A 19,967-nucleotide genomic window follows, 5' to 3' on the forward strand; every position below is an offset into this window, starting at 1 on the left:
TTTACACAACCACACTCACACACATTAATCAAAAACTCATAAAGGGTTATTTTATTAGAAAACTTTAATTTGCCTTCAGCACTGACACAAGTAAAATTGACTTGGGGCGGGGGGGGGGGGGGGGTGTAAAGAGAGGGAGGAGGGAGGTGAGGGTAGAGAGAGAGCGAGGGAGGAGAGGAGAGAGTAGAGGGAGGAGAGGAGAGAAAGTGTGGAGAGTGTAGAGGGAGGGGGAGTAGAGATGGAGAGGAGAGTATAGAGGGAGGAGAGGGGACTGAGGGAGAAAGCAGAGCTGAGTGTCCTCTGTCCACTCCGATCAGTTTGTTTGTTTATTTGTTGTTGATCTCGTGGACATTTTGACAAGGCTCTGTTTCCCGATCTCAAACAGTCTCCAGCCCTCCTCCAGCGACAGATCCTCGGCTCCACGACGTTTATAAAACTCGATGGAGGTGGTGTTCCACTCCGCGACGATGAAGTGCAAACTGCTGCAGCGACTCTGCACTGCCACCTGCAGGACACACACCGCATGCTAATCAGAGGTTTCAGCATGTAAATATGCTACAGGAACACAGAGGGCGCCATAACCCCACTGACTCATTTACACACAGCTGAATAACATTCACATCATCCTCAGGGTGGTTCTGACAGGCGCTGCGTCCGAAACTGAGCCCTATTCACTATATAGTGCACGATTTGTGGGTTCTGCCACTTTGTATGTGTGTCTGAAAACCTAGTGCAGATTTTTAAGTGCATTAAGACAATCCCACAATGCACTGCAAAAGTTAGTGTCCACCCAAATTACACTAGCTGACACTAGTGGATAGCAGATACCCATAATGCACTGCGTTCTTTGGTAAAAATGATTCACTATCCTCCTAACTTCCCTATAATTGGAGAAACAGAGAATAATGCATAGGGGCCATTTCGGACACAGTGGGAGTGTAATACCCTGTGGGAACACAGGGGGCGCCATAACCCCACTCTGTGGATGCAGTGCAGTGTTTAGGTTTGGTTTTGGATGAGGAAGGTGTAAAGCATACTTCACTGAGGCGCTTCAGGATTTCAGACCCGATTCCGAACCCTGGAAAACAGCAGAAAGTAGGAATTACGCTCAGAAATGATGTTATTTACATATAAACCTCAGCGAGCGAGGACCTCCAGAGCAAGGGCCAGTACCTCTGAACTCCTTCATCACGTAGAAGTCCTCCAGGTAGAGCAGCTTCCCGATCCAGGGGTCATAGGTGAAGTAGTACATCGCAAAACCCACCACTGTGTGACCTGCACACACACACACACACAATCAGTACAGAGTCGAGTCACAGTATTTATAATCATTGTTTAAATCATGTCTCACGGATCTGAGCGCACTATAAACAGTGGATTAACCCTGACTCTGGAGGTGACCCTATCCTGACTCTGGAGCTGACTCTGTCCTGACTCTATCCTGACTCTGGAGCTGACTCTATCCTGACTCTGTAGGTGACTCTATCCTGACGCTATCCTGACTCTGGAGCTGACTCTATCCTGACTCTGTAGGTGACTCTATCCTGACTCTGTAGGTGACTCTATCCTGACTCTGGAGTTGACGCTATCCTGACTCTGGAGCTGACGCTATCCTGACTCTGTAGGTGACTCTATCCTGACTCTGTAGGTGACTCTATCCTGACTCTGGAGCTGATGCTATCCTGACTCTGGAGGTGTCTCTGTCCTGACTCTGGAGCTGACTCTGTCCTGACTCTGGAGCCGACGCTGTCCTGACTCTGGAGCCGACGCTGTCCTGACTCTGGAGCTGACGCTATCCTGACTCTGTAGGTGACTCTATCCTGACTCTGTAGGTGACTCTATCCTGACTCTGGAGCTGACTCTGTCCTGACTCTGGAGACTTGTTCTCCTGCTGGCCACATTTGTGGATCACGCTGCTGTGTGTGGAGCAGGTGAAATGCGAAAGGAAAGTCTCAAAATCCAAAAACCCACGAGAGGAAATGAACAAATGTTACACAAACGCAGATTTAACATTTTACAAATACATTTTAAATTCGTATATACAATGTAAATTCAAACACATTTTTATTTTCATAATAATTTATGATATATCTGTGAAAACCAAACACATTTATGAATGTAACTGTGTTTGTACAAACTACAGGCAGTGAGACACAGACTGTGACGAGTGTTCGCCAGGGAACAGTTAGACACGGACTGGGACGAGTGTTCCCTGGTAAACAGTGAGACACTGACTGGGACAAGTGTTCCCTGGTAAACAGTGAGACACGGACTGGGACGAGTGTTCCCTGGTAAACAGTGAGACACGGACTGGTTTGTAAAGTGTTTTGAGACTAATTTCTCTCCATAACTTACCCTCCACTGTCCGTCTGTCCTCGGGGACCTCCGCCACCAGGCAGCGGTAAAACGGCTGATCGCCAAAACCGTCCTCCAGCAGCTCTGTAACACACACACATCAATACACTAAACACACATCAACACCTCTCCTCCAAGTGTGAGTTTTGAGGTTAGTACATGGTTTACACTGTATAGTGGTAGTGTGTGTCTAATGTAATGTATAATTATGACACAGCCGATGTGCTGTTATCTTACCTTTCTCTGTCAGAACAACCTGCTCCTCCATCTCTTCAAACTTAGCCAACTCCTGAGAGGGGGGGAGAGGGAGAGAGGATGTAAAGTGTAAAATGGCAGTAATATATTCACAGAGTGCAGCGTTTCTATTGGTTGTGTATTTAACTTATTCATATTTACTGAACTTTGACCTAAAATTACATCTATAAAATATTTACTGTAAGAGTCTGAGTGTGTGTGTGTGTGTGTGTGTGTGTGTGTGTGTGTGTGTGTGTGTGTGTGTGTGTGCTTCTCTATGCTAGTTTGTGTGAGTGTGTGTGTGTGTGAGTGTAAATGTGGGCAAGTGTGTGTGTGACTGTAGGTGTGTAAATGTGTGTGTGTGTGTACAGGTGCTGGTCATAAAATTAGAATATCATGAAAAGGTTTATTTATTACAGTAATTCCATTCAAAAAGTGAAACTTATGTTATACTCATTCATTACACACAGACTGATATATTTCAAGTGTTTATTTATTTAAATTTGATGATTATAACTGACAACTAATGAAAACCCCAAATTCAGTGTCTCAGAAAATTAGAATATTGTGAAAAGGTTCAATATTGAAGACACCTAGTGCCACACTCTAATCAGCAAATTATAAGTGTGTGTGTGTGAGTATAAGTGTGTGTTTGTGAGTATAAGTGTGTGTGTGTGTAAGTGCGTATGTAAGAGTGTGTGTGTAAGTGAGTATGTGTGAGTGTGTGTGTGTGTGTAAGTGCGTATGTAAGAGTGTGTGTGTGTAAGTGCGTATGTAAGAGTGTGTGTGTGTAAGTGAGTATGTGTGAGTGTGTGTGAATGTGTGAGTGTAAGAGTGTGTGTATGTGTGTAAGAGCGTGTGTGTGTGTGAGAGTGTGTGTGTAAATGTAAGTTCGTATCTGTGTGTATGTGCGTGTGTGTGTGTGAGAGAGTGTAATTGCATATGTCTGAGTGTCAGTGTGTGTGTGTGAGTATGTGTGTGTATGAGTGTGTAAGTGCGTATCTGTGTGTGTGTGTGTGAGTATAAGTGCGTATGTGAGTGTGTGTGTGTGTGTTGTACCTTTATGAGACGGAGTATATCCGGGACGTCCCTGGACTCTGCGGAGCGTAAACTGAACCCGTCCATTTTCTCCTCTTACTCTTCTTGCCGTTCCTCTTCAGTCCTCTGTAAGTGAAAAGAAGGAGGATTTGTTTCTTCATTCGGTTGAAGGGTTCCGGCCCCCTGCAGCGAGACAGATCACCACCCGCCGTCCAGGCAACATGCAGACAGCACTGATCCCCGTACACACTCTCACACACTCTCTTATACACCAGGAACAGTGACATCACCAGCCCAGCCCCGCCCTCTTTACACACACAGTGTGACTCACGCTCATCCTGTTCTCTCCAGATCACATTCAGGAATTTACTCACACACCATGAGGTCATCTTTCACTTCCACTGTGTGTGTGTGTGTGTGTGTGTGTGTGTGTTATTGTAAGGAGTTTCCCGGCCTGTACCCCTCAGAATCGGACGTGCTGCTGATTCTGTTCAGAGCTGCACTGTGGAGCTGCTTTAAACTGAAGCTGATTAAAGTCACTTTAATGACACTGAACCTTGGTCGGACTCCACTGACCGCACCTTTAATCTGACCCTGATCTACCCACAGTGCCTCAGGCCGATAAACTTTACCCAGCGGAGAGCCAGCACCATGTGCCCCGCCCCCGGGACATTATAAATTTCTCTTTAAAATAAGATAACAGTTATAAAAGGGTTTAATAACCGTTTATTACACGGTTATTAATTATCTATATATCACCACAGTTCACTCCAGAGCTCAGAATCAGAAGTTAAAGTCAGACGTTTAGAGCGACTTTTACAACAAAACTGTTCTTTCAGTTCATTTCTCCCTTTTTTCTGCATTAAATACTGCCCTTTCCTCTCACTGCTCAAATCTTATAAACTCTGATAGTCACAGGCCTCAAACTCTTTTCCACACGATAAACAAACTTCTCTCCCCTCCTTCTCTCTCCACCCTGAGCCCCTCTGCCCAGTGTCATTTATGGATTACTTTCAGGACAAAGTCGATCAGATCTATCTACACTTCCCTGTTCTTCCTGAGGCCGCCTCACTCTCATCAGACAAACCTCTCTCTGTCTTTTCCCCTGTGGATTCTTCCACTGTTACTGAAGTCAACTTCCTGCAGCTCACATTTACACCCAGCCCCTACAGCTGCTCTACAGTCTGCTGCCTCTGATATCTCTCCTTTTAGAACTCATTTGATAAATCTGTGCTTTTCATTAGTTACTGTTCCTCTCTCTTTGAACAGCTGCTTTCACCCTTATACTGAAGAAACCTGGGTCAGAGCCTCTGTGTTTAACCAACTACAGACCTGTTTCTGTCCTCCCCTTTCTCCAAAATCCAAAATCATGGAAACAATTGTAGCCACTGAGCTGCGTGATTCTCAAATAACCTTTATGACCCCTTTCAGTCTGGTTTCCAAATGTTACACAGTGGAGTCTGCTCTGGTTAAGGCGGTGAATGACTTACAGCTGTCTCCAGATGCTGGATTCCTTATTCCTGGTTCTCTTGGATTTAACATCAGCTTTTGATACGCTCAGTCACAGCCTACATATATCAAGATTGTCATTATTGGTCTTTCTGTCCTTGCTCTTCAGTGCTCTTCATACCTCGCTGGGAGACATCAGTATGATACTATTCTCATGAATCTTATTAGGCCCCGGTAGATTGTGGTGTTCCTCAGGGATCTGTCCTTGGCCTTTTGCCTTTTATTATTTATGTTTCTCCTCTTGGTCAAATCATCCACAAACATGGTTTAAAATTCCACTGCTATGCTGACGATATCCAAATCAACATCAGCACTTCTTCCCTCGCTGCCTCTGCCCAGGCTTAGAGTGGAGTTATGGAGTTAAACATCTGGGTACAGAACAACTTCCTCAAACTAAATGCAGAGAAGAACGATGTTTTATTATTTGTAGCGAAGGCATCACTTTCTCATGTGTCAGATTTCTCTGTAAATATTGATGGTGTTGATCTTAAACCAGGCCCTTCCTTTAAGAACCTTGGCTGCCTCCTACATTTGAGTCTCTCTTTTGACTTTCGTGTTAATCTAGTCACTAAACTGTGTTTTATCTTCTGTGTAACACTGAACGCTTACGTCCCAGGCGCAGTGACAGTTATTATTAATTAGGATGTAACAACATTAATGGTAATTAATATTGACTTTTAACAGTGATTAAAAGGGAAAAAGTGACCTGTTTTTGGTCTGAAACTGAACGTCAGAATTCACTGAAAATGTCGAGGACATCTCAATCGTTGCACACATTAATTATAATCCGATTATTAACTGTTACTACACAGTTTCTAAACCATTTATAGACCTTTGTAAGTGGAGTCTTACTCTAAAGCGGTGCCGTTATTTCTCTACCACAATCATTCAATCAGTGAATCCATTATTTTTAAAATGTTTAGTTTTATCGCTTTATTTTTCCTCTCACACGGAGACTGAGCTATGTCCTGTTTAGAGTTGGGAATATTTCAGCGTCAGAATATGGGAATATCTCCGTTCTGTTTTCATCAGTAAAACTCAGCCACAGCGGCACATTTCCACACAGAAACCCCACTGTTGTTTCTGAAAACGGCACTTCAACTCCTCCGGCTCGTCTCTGACCTCACAGAGAAACAGCGCCCCCTGGGGACTGTGGCCAGAAGCACCGAGAAATTACTGAACGCTGCCTTTCAAAAATATTTAAATAACTTCCTCTGTAAATTACCCTTAGCTTAAAGCTCTTTATAAAATTCTGGAATCTGCAGCTGTATCAAACCTGATTAAAGGAGAATCACATTTAAAGAAGAAAATGTTACTTTAAAAAGGAATGTATTCTACATTTTAACCCCTCCATCGTGTGAAACAAACACACACACACACACCTGCCCCTGTATTAACGCAGCCCCTCAGTGAGCCCCCTGCAGGTCTGAGGTCAGTGATATACTCCACATTCTGTCATTGTTACAGTGCTCTATTCACACAAACATCTCTCATTAAAGACCACACAGTTCTATCAAAACCCTCTTTATTCTGTGCTTCACACACGACAACACACCCCCAACACACAAACACACAGAATCAGTTCAGTTTATCAAAGTACTTCAGCTTTCCAGAGGGATCCGGAATGATCTGCAGGAAGGAGAGGAAAACTCATTGAGAGTCACACACTGCACAAACATCTACGTTACACAACAAACAAATCAACTGTTTTATTATGAGAGGACTCACCGTTTCACTGCCAGGCTTCCAGCCCGCTGGACACACTGAACACACACACAGAGAGAGAGAGAGAGAGAGAGAGAGAGAGAGAGAGAGAGAGAGAGAGAGAGATATTACACCAATCCTAGAACAACAATGATCCCTAATAATAACTCAGTTTTTAATAACAGCATGGGACCTCCTCCTCATTCAGTCTCTCCTCCACAGTGTGACTGTGTGTGTGTGTGTGTGTGTGTGTGTGTGTGTGTGTACCTTCTCCGTGTTTATCTGTGTACTGAAAGGCCTGGACCAGTCGGAGAGTCTCGTCTACGGAGCGTCCCACCGGCAGGTCGTTCATAGTGATCTGCCTCAGAGTTCCTTTATCATCGATGATGAACAGACCCCTGATGAATAAACAAACAAAAACAAATAAAAACACCCTCTCGCCGTTGTGTTCTTCATGGTGTGTGTTAAGAGTGTTTTCCATTGTGCTGCACTTCTTAAACAGACAGGACTATACTGCCCCAATGTCAGCGCTGCTCCCTGGGCTGCACCGGACTGAGATTAAGAGCACGAGTGGTGTGTGTGTGACTAATTTACCTGAGTGTGTGTCCCTGGTCCTCCAGATACACTCCATAGTCTTTGGAAATCTGGTGTGTGAGGTCAGAGAGGAGGGGGATTTTCATTGGTCCGAGCCCACCCTGTTTCCTGGGAGTGTTGATCCTGAAAAAAACAACAACTCAAATTATTCTTTCAGGGTTTTAATGTTTTAAAAACAGCTAGTCTTAAAGAAATGACCGTATAGAGACATCAGTGAAACTTGCGCAGTGCCTCATACCCTCAGGCCAGAGGGGTGCACTACAAGCAGGATTCTCATTTAAGCCCAAAGTTAAGGTTTGTCCAATACCAGTGTCCCTCAGCTCTGTCCCTCCTGGGCAGCCCTGATTTTGGGCTTAAGTTTCTGGCTAAACTGAGAAATCCTGTTTCCTAGTACACCCCTCAGGTGTGTGTCTGTGTGTGTGCTCTCACCAGGCCAAGTGTGTGAACTGAGAGTCTACGGAACAGGCCACAACGTCTGCGTTTATAGCGTGGAACTCGTGAACTCTGTCGCTGAATGCAATGATCTCCGTGGGACACACAAAAGTGCTGTTAAAGAGAAACTGGGTCAGGTCAATTATTTATCAGTCCCCCACACCACCTCCCAACACACACACGCTGTAACCAGAACTCAGATCATACACCACACCACACACAGCCCCAAACTCACAAGTCCAGGGGGTAGAAGAAAAACACCAGGTATTTGCCCTTGTAGTCAGACAGTTTCAGCTCCTTAAACTCTCCGTTGATGACGGCTGTTCCCTCCCAGTGTGGCGCGGGTTTGGAGACTGAGAAACAGGAGACACACGTTACACATCAGCACATACACACTTCTCATAACTGGATTATATTATCATAAAGAAACAGCAGAGAGACTGAGTTTATAAAGTAGAAACACAGCTTTCAGCCATTTTTCACCTTTAAACCTCAACCTCTCTGTTCTCTGAACACAGAAGACCGTGTAAATTCATTTTAAAACAATATTCATCAAACTGGGCTTTAATATCAGTAGGAAGTGAAAGGTAAACAGGTGTACAGTATATGAATGTGAATACACGGGAAAACAAAGAAGCAAAATAAACACAGCGCAGCCCTGAACATTTTAAATATTTTATTCTTCCACTGTTCCTCCCAAGTTTCAGAATTATAACCCCACAGGAGTTCGGGTCCAGTTCTGGGTTTGAGCCGCAGTCCAAACATGACGTGGACTACACTCTGGTCCAGACCCTAGCGATTTACAGCTTCAACAAGGGTGCAAAAAGTATTTAAATAAAAACCATAACTCGATTAAAAAGCAGAAACACGAGGTCTTCAGAAAATGCGGGTTATTCCTCGCTGCTGCAGCCTGTGGATATTGTTATGTCGTTAGCCGTAACGAACTGTAGCGATGCTAAGCTAAATTCAGCTTCCTGTTCACTCAATTCCACCTTAAAAGATGATAACCTTTGCTACTTACAGGCCATTTACCGTCCCACCTTAAAGATATTCCTTATGGTTTAGCATTTATGAGCTTCCTATTCTAACTGCCCGTTCCACCTTAAATGACTACAGCTGTTACGACGGTAGCTCGAGGCGCCAAAATGCACTCGCTACCGGATTTAAGGTGGACAGGAAAATTCCCGCATCACTCCCTGACAGCTGGCGCGGGAGAAAAGTGAAACTGTACATGTCTGTAATAAACTGTCTGCAAATGCTCAGTTTAAACAAATATTTCCCTTAATGCAGACAAATGCAAAGAAGCGAAGACCCCTGATCAGAAGCAATCATTTGGAGCGATAAAGTGAATGAAATATGAAATAATTCCTCACTTTTCGCTTTGCTGAGGTGCAGAGAGTGGTCGGACACGGGAACGCGGAACGCCTCCCCCGGATAGACGTGTCCTCCGGCGTAATTATAACACTCCTGTTCCTTTTTCCCATCTCCACTATCCCCCGCTGTCACTGCCAGGAGCAGAAGCGCGGAACACACGCAGAAAAGAGCTCTGTTTGCTGGGGACTCCATGCTGAGGGCTGCGGGCCGCACGTTTCTCTCACGCCGAGGAGGAGGGACTGATTGTGGGCGAAGATCCTTTCAAGCTCCGTTACTGGAGCTCATTCGCTGGAGGAGCAGTGACAGGGAGGAGTGGACTGAGGGAATTAAAGGGACATATCACAGAAAACACGACTTTACTCTGAAATCAGAGACTTTGGCAATATTATTTACACAGTGAATGCTCCAGATATGGATTTTGATTTTAGGGATTCTGTGATGTTACCAGGAAAAACATATAAACACTACCACCTCCTTAAACCTGGTCTTCAGGAGGATGGAGTTATAAGATGATGATCACTGGTCTGATTTTACACTGATCTCATTTTGATTGATTGATTGACTGATTGATTGATTGATTGATTGATTATGTAAATGAGCTATGTCCTGATTTTCTCAGGTCAAAATAATCTTCTGATTGTAGAAGATAGTGTGTGTGAATTTCACACACACAGGTTGTGTGTAAATCTCGTGAAATATGTTTCGAAAATTGTTTTTTTCGAACAGTGTTTACTACGTTTACTTATTAATTTTTAGAAAAAAGGAAAGTTTTGAAAATATAGCAGTGTCCTGTCGTGTGTGAGAGTGTGAGATGAGGATGGGATGCTGTCAATCCAGCAGGTGGCGCTATGATGACGCGCGCGCGCGCGTGTGTGTGAGAGAGAGAGAGAGAGAGAGAGAGAGAGAGAGGGGTGGAAGAAGAAGCTGTCCGTCCAGCAGGTGGCGCTGTGGCGTGGTGTATGTTTGTGTGAGAGAGTGTGTGTCTGTTAGATGATGAGGAAGATGCTGTCTCTGATCTCCAGCGCTCTGAGACTCGGCGGTAGAACAGTGAGTACCGTTACAGTAATCTCGTTATAAACTGTAATCTGGGGTAATTTAATCCGTGGTGTTTAAAGAGTGCCCCCCCGGCCTGAGGCGCGCTGTCCCGGGGTTGGGCTGACACTCAGGGCCGTTGACCTTGTAAAGACTCGGAGTCTCTCCGATTTTAAACAGGTTCCGAAGATTCTCCCAGAATCTGCTGAAGAGTTCACAGCTCACTAAGTAATCCGGATTATTCCGTGTTTAATCCGGACTGACCCGGGCTGTGTTCGGCTCGGGCTGCTCTTCACTCCGTTTATCTTAGCATAGCATAGTTTAGCTTAGCATGCTAACTCCACCGGCTCACTCCCCCATGCTAACACACTCTGACAGCTTACACGCTAACCTTCACCTTCTAACGGCTGACCCTAGTGTGTGTGTGTGTGTGTGTGTGTGTGTGTGTGTGAGAGAGAGAGAGAGAGAGAGAACTAACGCTGCTTGTGGCCAGTGTCTCCTGAGTCCAGTGCTGTTCAGGTGAAGGTCTCACTCCTACATCTACAGCAGCTATCTCTCTCTGTACTCTTCCCCTTAATATCCACCAGTGGCTGGTGAGCGGTGTCTGATGCTAAAGATCATCTCCTTTGTCTTTTCCTAATTAATTTACAACTTACTCCACAGACACCATCCTGAAAAGCAGCAACATGCTCCAAATACTGTCTCTCATCACAGCGTCCTCTTCCATTTAATAAAGCGAGGAGCCCTATGTCATCTGTAAATTTAAATAAAGAAAATCCAGACTCACGAACTCTAAAACATTTGTATAAATAGAAAACAACACAGGAAATAAAATACATCCTTGAAGTGCACCATTATTCACACCCACCCACTCTGATAGCCTTCTGACTGCATTCCATTGGTATTCACCCTTTGAGAGCGGTCTGTCAAAAAGTCTTTAATCCACAGAATAATGCCACCCTTCACTCCTAATTCCAATAAGCGCTGGAACAGGACATGTGTTTTCATCCTATTAAAAGCCACACTGAAAACTATAAACAGCGCTGTAGCACCTGCTTTTGACTGTCGAAGGTAGCAGCTTATTTAAAAAGCAAAGCCCCAGCCGTCTTCGGTTCGGGAACAACGTTAGTCCGTTTCTGAGAGAATGGGACAACACTTTTATCTAACAGTCGCTGAAAGAGCTGAGTAAATCATTCCTAAATTACTCGACCACCCAGGCCTCAGGACCTGGAGGCTTCTGGGTTGTGTACCAAGACTTTATTGAAGAGTACGAGGGGATACTATTAGAAACCCTCTCACACTGCATTTCAAAATCAAACCCACTATAACGTTTATTCAGATCCTTCAAATGTACTGAACCACTCATAACATTGGATCTTCATTCATTTTCCTGCCCCTTTCTTCTGATTTAAACATTCCTCCACTTCTCTTCTTAGTTGTGGTTTGTGATTTGGAAACTGTTTAATGACCTTACACTCAGTTACATTAGCTTCACGAAATAAAGTGTATGAAACAATGGTGTTAGTCAATTCATGTTCCTTCCCTCGCTCTGTAAAGAACCCCAGTCTGTATCTTCCAAACATTTCTTCTGTACTCCGGTCGGCCCGTGTCTCTGTACTCCGGTCGGCCCGTGTCTTCACAGTTTTATCATGTTCCCTTGTTGCGGTTTTGCTTTATACTTTGGCAAAAGCACCACATTATGTTCTGACCTGTCCATAGGGGGCGACACACAGCCTTATAGGCCTCCAGCACTGATCCAGAGTCTGTGTTTAAACGGGTCGAGTGTGTAGTCGGATCACACTTATTAAAATCCCCCAAAATAGACACAGGGCATTATTATAACTTTCCATAATTCTGACAGCTGCGCACAATCTGGACGAGGCACATGCACCAGAGCAGAGTCACAGTCTCCCTCCCGAACTCACAGGGGGTAAAAGACACAGTAAAAACTCAAGATCCCGCAACCGTATCTGTTCTCGTACACAAACGTTCACGAGCCCCCTCCAAGGGCTTTCAGTGACTGACTTCCATCTCTGTGCACTCTGATTCTAGTAGAACCAGGTCAGAATGGAGCCACCTGCTCGACTCGTTCCTCAGCCCTGTCTCTGTACGGCACCGGAATATCATCCCCTTTGTTATAAAATATATCTCTGACCATTAACAAACAAACAGATCACTGCACAATGATAACTACACCTCTCTCTCTCTTTCTCTTTCTCTCTCTCTCTCTCTCCCTCTACACCTCTCTCTCTCCCTCTACACCTCTCTCTCTCTACCTCTACTCCCTCTCTCTCTCTCTCTCTCTACCACCATCTCTCTTCTCTCTACTTCTACCTCTCTCTCTCTCTCTCTCTGTCCCGCTCTGTCAGGGAGCTGACCTGGTTAATGAGGTAAGATGCTTGTTGTACAGAGGAACTCCATCCATGTGTCAGGAATTCATGAGTGTATGTGTTTGTCAGGGGCAGTGGGTGGTTCTGATTCTAGAGAACATCTTGAGACCCTGAGATACAGGGTTGAAAATAAGTTGGTCTAGTTTTGGAGCAGAGCTGGGTTAACGCTCTAAAGCAGGAGGTGTGTTTGTGGTGTATATTTTTTAAATATTTGTGTGTTGCAGCCATCTGTACGTGGGGCCATTCTGCAGTTCCTAGCGGCACAGGGCGATTACGCAGATGTGACCTTTGACCCAGAATCCCCACCACACCCTAAAACGTACCCCACACTGCCCTCGGACCCTCACCGGGTCAGCACACCCCTTCCTCCAGAGGCTTTAGCAGAACTGCCCACGGACCAGTCTGAGGTCACGGATTTACCACCACGTGGACCAACATCTGATAGATCTGAGTCTGTTTCTAATACGTCGACAAACAGTGAGGGGTCGCCACGTTCAGCAAACACACAAGCGTCAGTAAGAGTTCCAGTAGGGGGCACTGCTGTGGATACAATGGACTCACTACAGCAGCAAAGGCCTGAGGAGCCAGGAATGGACCGCAGCGAGGAGTCAGAACCGTCATTCCTCGAAGACACTTTCCCAGAACCCGAATCAGTTTTGGCAGCGAAAACAACAGCTGCATCAGGGGACGCCACAGAGGCTGTCCATACCCAGACACCTCTGGACACAGCTCTGGCGGTCCTGACCCCAGCCCCCTCCTCGGGCAGGAGCTTCCAGAGTGCTGAATTAACCCGTGGTCCGGAGGGCATCAGCAGTCGAGCCAAACACAATCAGAACCCCCTGCTGCCTGCCGTGAGTAATGTCCACTCAGTTCTGTCTCACACCTCTCGCTGATAACAGGACGGACAGCGCCGGGGACAGACAGCGCCGTGTCCACCTGAACACAGACAGGCTCCCTAAAGCCCTGATCCACACCACCGATCTCGTAGTTTAGTACACGCGGGACCTGCAGGGGGCGCAATGGCTTTTTTTGATTCAAATGAAAGACATCAGGGAAAAAAGCAGAGGAAAGTGAGAAAGCTGAAAATAAGTTGCGTCCCAGTTGTGCAGTTAACACTAACCTGAGTGTGTAGTTATTAGTGTGAAAGTCAAATATTATAAATATCCACAGTGCACACTTTATTAAGCTAAACTAACCCGAATGGACACTGTCTCCTGGGCAAAGGAAAGGGAGGGGCTTCTTGCACTCTGACCCAAATAGTGCCCTACTATCTACATAGTGCACGTTACAGAATATAAACTTCACTTCTACACTCAGACAGTGCACTAAATAGAAGACAGGGATATGAAGCTTTTTCCAAATATGTTATTATTATCTGACACGCAGTGTACTATTTTAGTGCACTGCGAAGTGTGGAGGGAGGTGACGGAACTAACTTATTTACAATGCTAGACGTCCTAGCGCCCCCTGCTCCTCCCGCAGTGTCCTACACTCGTAGACAGAGGGCCATGTGAAGGTCAGAGACAGGTCTGTTTTAAGGTGACCGGTGTTGACTCGTCCATGTCATCCACTCTCTGTTGTTGTCCCTGAACTTCCTGTGACGTCTGGCCCCGCCCCTTTCCCCACACTCCTGAACTTTTCCCAGAATGCCGCACAGTGCTCTCTGGCCACTGGTCCTCGGTCTGTAGCTGGAGCTGAAGGAAGCAGAATCTTGTCTCTGAACCAGAACTGAGTGTTGGCTCCTTCACTGGAGATTTGTGATGTCAAATCTACACACACCTGCTGCTGGTGTGCTGCTCAGGTTCAGCTCTGTTTCAGTGCTGTTTCTGCTTCACATGGAGGACAGGACTGTTTGTGTATGTGCTGAGGGATTTAGAACCCGAACCCTGAGCCCTGCTCCAAAGCCCGAACCTGAACTCTCCCTCTCCACCTCCGCTCAGCCTCTGTCTCGGGGGGTTGGGGGTGGGGGGTAGTAGAATTGTTGTTTTTGTTTGTTTGTTTTGCCCCTGTACAGTAACCTGGGGGAGGAAAATGTTGTTGTTGTTGTTGTTATTATTTTCTCAAGCCGCATCCTTCCTCTGAGTCACTGCTGAATTATAAGTGTTCTGAATTATTATTATTTTTTAAATATTATTGATGAGTGTGAGAGAGAGATTCATATTCTCATTGTGTGTGTGTGTGTGTGTCTCTCTCTCTCTCTTTCTCTCTCTGCAGGGTGGGCGTGTGGTGGTGTCGGCAAGATCATACGCAGACTTCACCCCCCAGGCCTCCTTCGATATAAAGGTGAGGGTCTGACCTGGACACGCTCCCACAGACACTGCTTTACTGTACTTCAGATTCTTTTGTGTGAGCGGGAGAGTAAGAGCTGTGGTGCTGGTGTTTACGCTGATGAAGCCCTCCCGGTTATTACTGTGTGGTTCTGGTGTTAGAACCTGGCTCAGAGCCCTGGCCGGTTCAGACCCGGCCGCTCTTCCCTGTGGTTGATCGCTTACTGTTTTACAGAAATGCGACCTGCACAAGCTGGAGGTGGGCCCCCCGGTGCAGTCGGTCCTGACCAGAGAGGAGGGGCTGCAGTATTACCGCACCATGCAGACCATGAGGCGCATGGAGCTGAAGGCGGATCAGCTCTACAAACAGAAGATCATCAGGGGCTTCTGTCACCTGTACGATGGGCAGGTAACACACACACACACAGACACACACGCAACAGGAAAACAGTCTGTGTCCCACTCCACAGCACAGTGTGCAGCAAAATCTAACTAATATAATGCTCATAAAGTTATTAACTAATATAATGCTCTTAAAGTTATTATTTACACTGTGTGTGTGTGTGTTACAGGAAGCGTGTGCAGTGGGTATCGAGGCAGGTATAAATCTGACTGATCACCTGATCACTGCGTACAGAGCGCACGGATACACCCTGACCAGAGGGGGCACTGTCCGTGAGATCATGGCTGAACTCACAGGTACAAACACATTTAAGTAACGGGGTTCTATGGGGACACTTACACCACATCAATCACGTTAATCGCATCAGTCACAAGAATAATGTAAATGACTGTAATAACATTTATCACAATAATAGCATACATCATAAATATCACATAAATCACAATTTACATCAGTCACATCATTCTCATAAACTTCAATCACAATAATATCGTATGAGGAGGGGGTGTGGCCTGGAGGTAAGGAAGTCAATAATTCAGTTGCATATTGTTTGACTAATCCCAAGTGTGCTGAGTTTGGTGACCAGTCTGGATGGGATGATGGTATTAAACACAGAACTAAATCGCAATAATCAATCACCTAAATGTAAAAAACGTAATCACACTAATGGCATATAACACATGAATAAAATCAAACAAACTAGTACAGTATATCATGATAATGTCAATCACTTTAATAACATAAATCACATGGAAAAAAAAAGCTCCAATAATATTAACAACGTAAATCACAATAATAACATAAAGCCCATTCATAACATCAATCACAACAATAGCATCAATACCTATAACATCAATTACAATAATAACAGCAAAACATATTAACAAATAAGGTGCAACTGTCTTATGTGTGTGTACATGTACCAGGCCGTCGAGGGGGCATTGCGAAAGGGAAGGGTGGCTCCATGCACATGTACACCAAGAACTTCTACGGGGGAAATGGCATTGTGGGAGCTCAGGTGAGTCAACAGGTGCAGGTTTGTGGGAGCTCAGGTGAGTGAACAGTTGAGGGTCTGTGGGAGCTCAGGCGAGTTTTGTGGGAGCTCAGGTGAGGGTTTGTGGGAGCTTACGTGAGTTTTTATTGGGGGCTCAGGAGTGAACAGGTGAGGGTTTGTGGGAGCTCAGGTGAGTGAACAGGTGAGGGTTTGTGGGAGCTCAGTTGAGGGTTTGTGGGAGCTCAGGTGAGTTTTTATGGGAGCTCAGGAGTGAACAGGTGAGGGTTTGTAGGAGCTCAGGTGAGGTTTGTGGGAGCTCAGGTGAGTGAACCGGTGAGGGTTTGTGGGAGCTCAGGTGAGTTTTTATGGGAGCTCAGGAGTGAACAGGTGAGGGTTTGTGGGAGCTCAGGTGAGTGAACCGGTGAGGGTTTGTGGGAGCTCAGGTGATGCTTTGTGGGAGCTCAGGAGTGAACAGGTGATGCTTTGTGGGAGCTCAGGTGAGGGTTTGTGGGAGCTCAGGTGAGGGTTTGTGGGAGCTCAGGTGAGTGAACAGGTGAAGGTTTGTGGGAGCTCAGGAGTGAACAGGTGAGGGTTTGTGGGAGCTCAGGTGAGTGAACAGTTGAGGGTTTGTAGGAGCTCAGTTGAGGGTTTGTAGGAGCTCAGTTGAGGGTTTGTGGGAGCTCAGGTGAGTTTTTATGGGAGCTCAGGTGAATGAACAGGTGATGCTTTGTGGGAGCTCAGGTGAATGAACAGGTGAGGGTTTGTGGGAGCTCAGGTGAGTGAACAGGTGAAGGTTTGTGGGAGCTCAGGTGAGTGAACAGGTGAGGGTTTGTGGGAGCTCAGGTGAGTGAACAGGTGAGGCTTTGTAGGAGCTCAGGTGAGGGTTTGTGGTGTCTTGCAGGGGTCAGACCCTGCTGTCTGGCCCCAGAGTCTTTCTGTTTGAGTTCTGATCTTTTAAACTACGTTTTCCAGGTTCCTCTGGGAGCGGGTGTAGCGCTGGCCTGTAAATATCAGGGCAAAAACGAGCTCTGTGTGTGTCTCTATGGCGATGGAGCGGCCAATCAGGTAAGACCACAGGGTGGGGTCAGGTCTGTTCAGTAATGCTCCCAGGATGTGATCGCCTGATGTTTGCTCTCCCTGTGTGTGTGTAGGGTCAGATATTTGAGACGTATAACATGGCGTCTCTGTGGAAGTTGCCCTGTATATTTATCTGTGAGAATAATAAATACGGGATGGGGACGTCTGTGGAGCGAGCGGCCGCCAGCACTGACTACTACAAACGGGGGGATTTCATACCAGGACTCAGGGTAAATACACACTGTGGACAACTCACTGCGGGGTGGGGGGCAATTAATCCAGTTTAATTCACAGGAATAACAGTTGAATCTGTGTTTTAAGGTGGACGGAATGGATGTGCTTTGTGTGAGAGAGGCCACCAAGTTCGCTGCAGATCACTGTAGATCAGGGAAGGTAAATATCTCGCTCTCACACACACACACACACACACACTGCTCTGTGCACTGTGCAGATCTGGATGCTGGTTGTTGATGTGATGCTGTGGTTCGATCCTAGGGCCCGATTCTCATGGAGCTCCAGACGTATCGCTACCACGGACACAGCATGAGTGACCCGGGCATCAGGTGAGACTTCATCCTCATCCTCACCATCTTTATTTCGGACGTTAAATCTGTGTCGAAGGCGGCGTCCGGCTGAAATCACCTCCGTTTTGATCCAGAACACGTCACTCATTTCATCTCTTTGTTGAACTTTGTTGCAAACACCCCCCCCCCCCCCCCCCCCCCCCCCCCTCACCGAGCAGTGGCAGAACCCTCCTGCTCCATGTGAGAGCTGGCACGGCGCAGTGTGTCGGGCGAGTGTAAATGCAGCGTGACCTTGGTCTGGGGCTGATTCGACCCTCACAGACACAAGCTGCATTCCCCTCTATGGAAGGCTCATGAATATTCTGATGAGCTCTGTTCTGATTGGCTGGTCTGATTGGTGTGGCAGCGTGGGTGGGGGTACCGTGTCTTTTAAGACTGACATATGTAAATAAACCATGCTCTGATTAGCTCTCACAGAGCTGCTGTGCTTCAATTCTGATTTTTTAAATTTTTTTTTATTATTGCTGCTTTCCCCCTTTTCCCCCTCCGTACGATTACCCCCCTCCCCACCCCGCCCGGTAGAGAGCGTGCCTCCTGACCCCACTGTGTTTCCATAGTTACCGGACGCGGGAGGAGATCCAGGAGGTGCGCAGTAAGAGTGACCCCATTTCCCTGCTGAAGGACCGTCTGCTCAGTAACAACATGGCCAGCGTTGAGGAGCTGAAGGTAAGACTCCCACACACTGGGGGGAGCATCCAGGGGTAAACCACCAGCGGTAAACATTGGCGTGTATGTGTGTGTGTTGCTGCAGGAGATCGACGTGGAGGTGAGGAAGGAGATTGAAGACGCTGCTCAATTTGCCACCACAGACCCTGAGCCCCCCCTGGACGACCTCTGTAATCACCTCTTCTGCAACAACCCCCCCATCGAGGTGCGGGGCACTAACCCCTGGGCCAAACTCAAGTCTGTCAGCTAAGCCCCTTAGATACCCCCCCTCTACACTACAGACCCCATCATGCCCCAATTAGCCAAACCAGGCCCCATTCAGCCTAATGCCCCCTGTTGGCTGGTGTGTGTGTAACAGTTCTGAAGGGGGTTGTGTGTTTGTGGTGATGGTGGGGGTTGGGTGATAAAGGGACGTGTCTGCGCTGTGGCGCCAGAACACGTTCCTCATGAACTCTGTGTGTTTAAAATGTAAACCAGTACATTAGGGACCTGGGAGCAAACTGTTACAGCACTGAACTCTGGGAAATGTAGTTCTGTTGTGTATGGGAGAGGGGGAGGCTGTTGGACTCTGGGTCCTGCTCAGTCTCTTTCTTTCCTTCTCTCTCTCTCTGAGCATTAAACCAGTGGCTGGGGGGGGGGGGGGTGTTATGTATTGCTCTTTATAAAAGTTCAAACAAAATAAATATAAACATCATAAACTTCTTCCTGTGTCAGTCATCACTCTTCCTCTCTTTCCTCTGATTGACCACCTCTCTCTCTCTCTCTCCACCTTTCTCTCTCTGTCCCTCTACCTATTCAATGTTTTTCTGTTGATTGTAAATATGAATAAAATATAAATTATTGCTAAAACATTGAAAACTGAAATGTATTTAAATGCAGAGGAGAATGAGGAGCATTGTGTGTGTAAACGGTGCAGAGTGGGGAGCTGGGGGTGATTTCTCAGACCGATAACTTAATCCTGGGCTGAGGACTGTTTCTCTGCTCTGTTCCCATTGGACAGAGTTCTCCGGACTGTGATTTAAATGTTTACCTGGGAGAAACCGACCAATCACTACTCAGGATTTCTGACCCTGTGATCTTCAACATAGCAGCTTTCTCCACCCGTTTTCAGGGGAGCCCCGCCCACCATGCGCTCTGATTGGTTGAGTTACTGAGATAAGCAGACTAAAGGTAAAGGGGTGGGGGCAGTGTTCTCTGACACTCGTGAGATCATCCTCCTAACTGACCCTGAACCGGTCCGGTTCTGGCCCTGAAAATTGTCCAGTGTGTCGGACACTGCTACAAAACGGTGGAACCCAAAAATAATGCACTATG

General features: G+C 46.4%; 3 protein-coding genes across 4 annotated transcripts; 1 reads left to right on the forward strand and 2 right to left on the reverse strand.

Annotated features, from left to right (window-relative positions):
* Window positions 1-142: 142 nt before the first annotated feature.
* On the reverse strand, window positions 143-3,877 carry LOC136686136 (diamine acetyltransferase 1-like). Its single transcript, XM_066659696.1, has 6 exons — window positions 3,649-3,877; window positions 2,593-2,644; window positions 2,356-2,439; window positions 1,174-1,275; window positions 1,038-1,078; window positions 143-505 (listed from the first exon to the last, which is right to left on the reverse strand). The coding sequence occupies exons 1-6, from the start codon at window positions 3,712-3,714 to the stop codon at window positions 314-316; spliced, it is 537 nt and encodes a 178-aa protein (XP_066515793.1). The 5' UTR covers window positions 3,715-3,877; the 3' UTR covers window positions 143-313.
* Window positions 3,878-6,643: 2,766 nt separating this feature from the next.
* On the reverse strand, window positions 6,644-9,677 carry prdx4 (peroxiredoxin 4). The gene is made up of 7 exons (XM_066649898.1): window positions 9,240-9,677; window positions 8,102-8,219; window positions 7,864-7,980; window positions 7,435-7,557; window positions 7,108-7,238; window positions 6,865-6,899; window positions 6,644-6,765 (listed from the first exon to the last, which is right to left on the reverse strand). Exons 1-7 carry the CDS (start codon window positions 9,430-9,432, stop codon window positions 6,715-6,717), a joined length of 768 nt encoding a protein of 255 aa, XP_066505995.1. The 5' UTR covers window positions 9,433-9,677; the 3' UTR covers window positions 6,644-6,714.
* Window positions 9,678-10,149: 472 nt separating this feature from the next.
* pdha1a (pyruvate dehydrogenase E1 subunit alpha 1a) lies at window positions 10,150-19,279 on the forward strand. Of its 2 annotated transcripts, XM_066649879.1 has the most exons (12): window positions 10,152-10,287; window positions 12,642-12,662; window positions 14,877-14,945; window positions 15,165-15,338; window positions 15,502-15,628; window positions 16,259-16,350; window positions 17,299-17,391; window positions 17,478-17,633; window positions 17,725-17,796; window positions 17,899-17,966; window positions 18,545-18,653; window positions 18,739-19,279. In XM_066649879.1, exons 1-12 carry the CDS (start codon window positions 10,231-10,233, stop codon window positions 18,901-18,903), a joined length of 1,203 nt encoding a protein of 400 aa, XP_066505976.1. In that variant the 5' UTR covers window positions 10,152-10,230; the 3' UTR covers window positions 18,904-19,279. The 2 variants fall into 2 exon arrangements, with proteins under 2 accessions (XP_066505984.1, XP_066505976.1); XM_066649887.1 differs by lacking the exon at window positions 12,642-12,662 and having other exon boundaries at window positions 10,150-10,287.
* The last annotated feature ends 688 nt before the right edge of the window (window positions 19,280-19,967 follow it).

The sequence above is a fragment of the Hoplias malabaricus genome, chromosome 2, assembly GCF_029633855.1.
Source record: "Hoplias malabaricus isolate fHopMal1 chromosome 2, fHopMal1.hap1, whole genome shotgun sequence".
NCBI classification, from domain to species: Eukaryota; Metazoa; Chordata; class Actinopteri; order Characiformes; family Erythrinidae; genus Hoplias; species Hoplias malabaricus.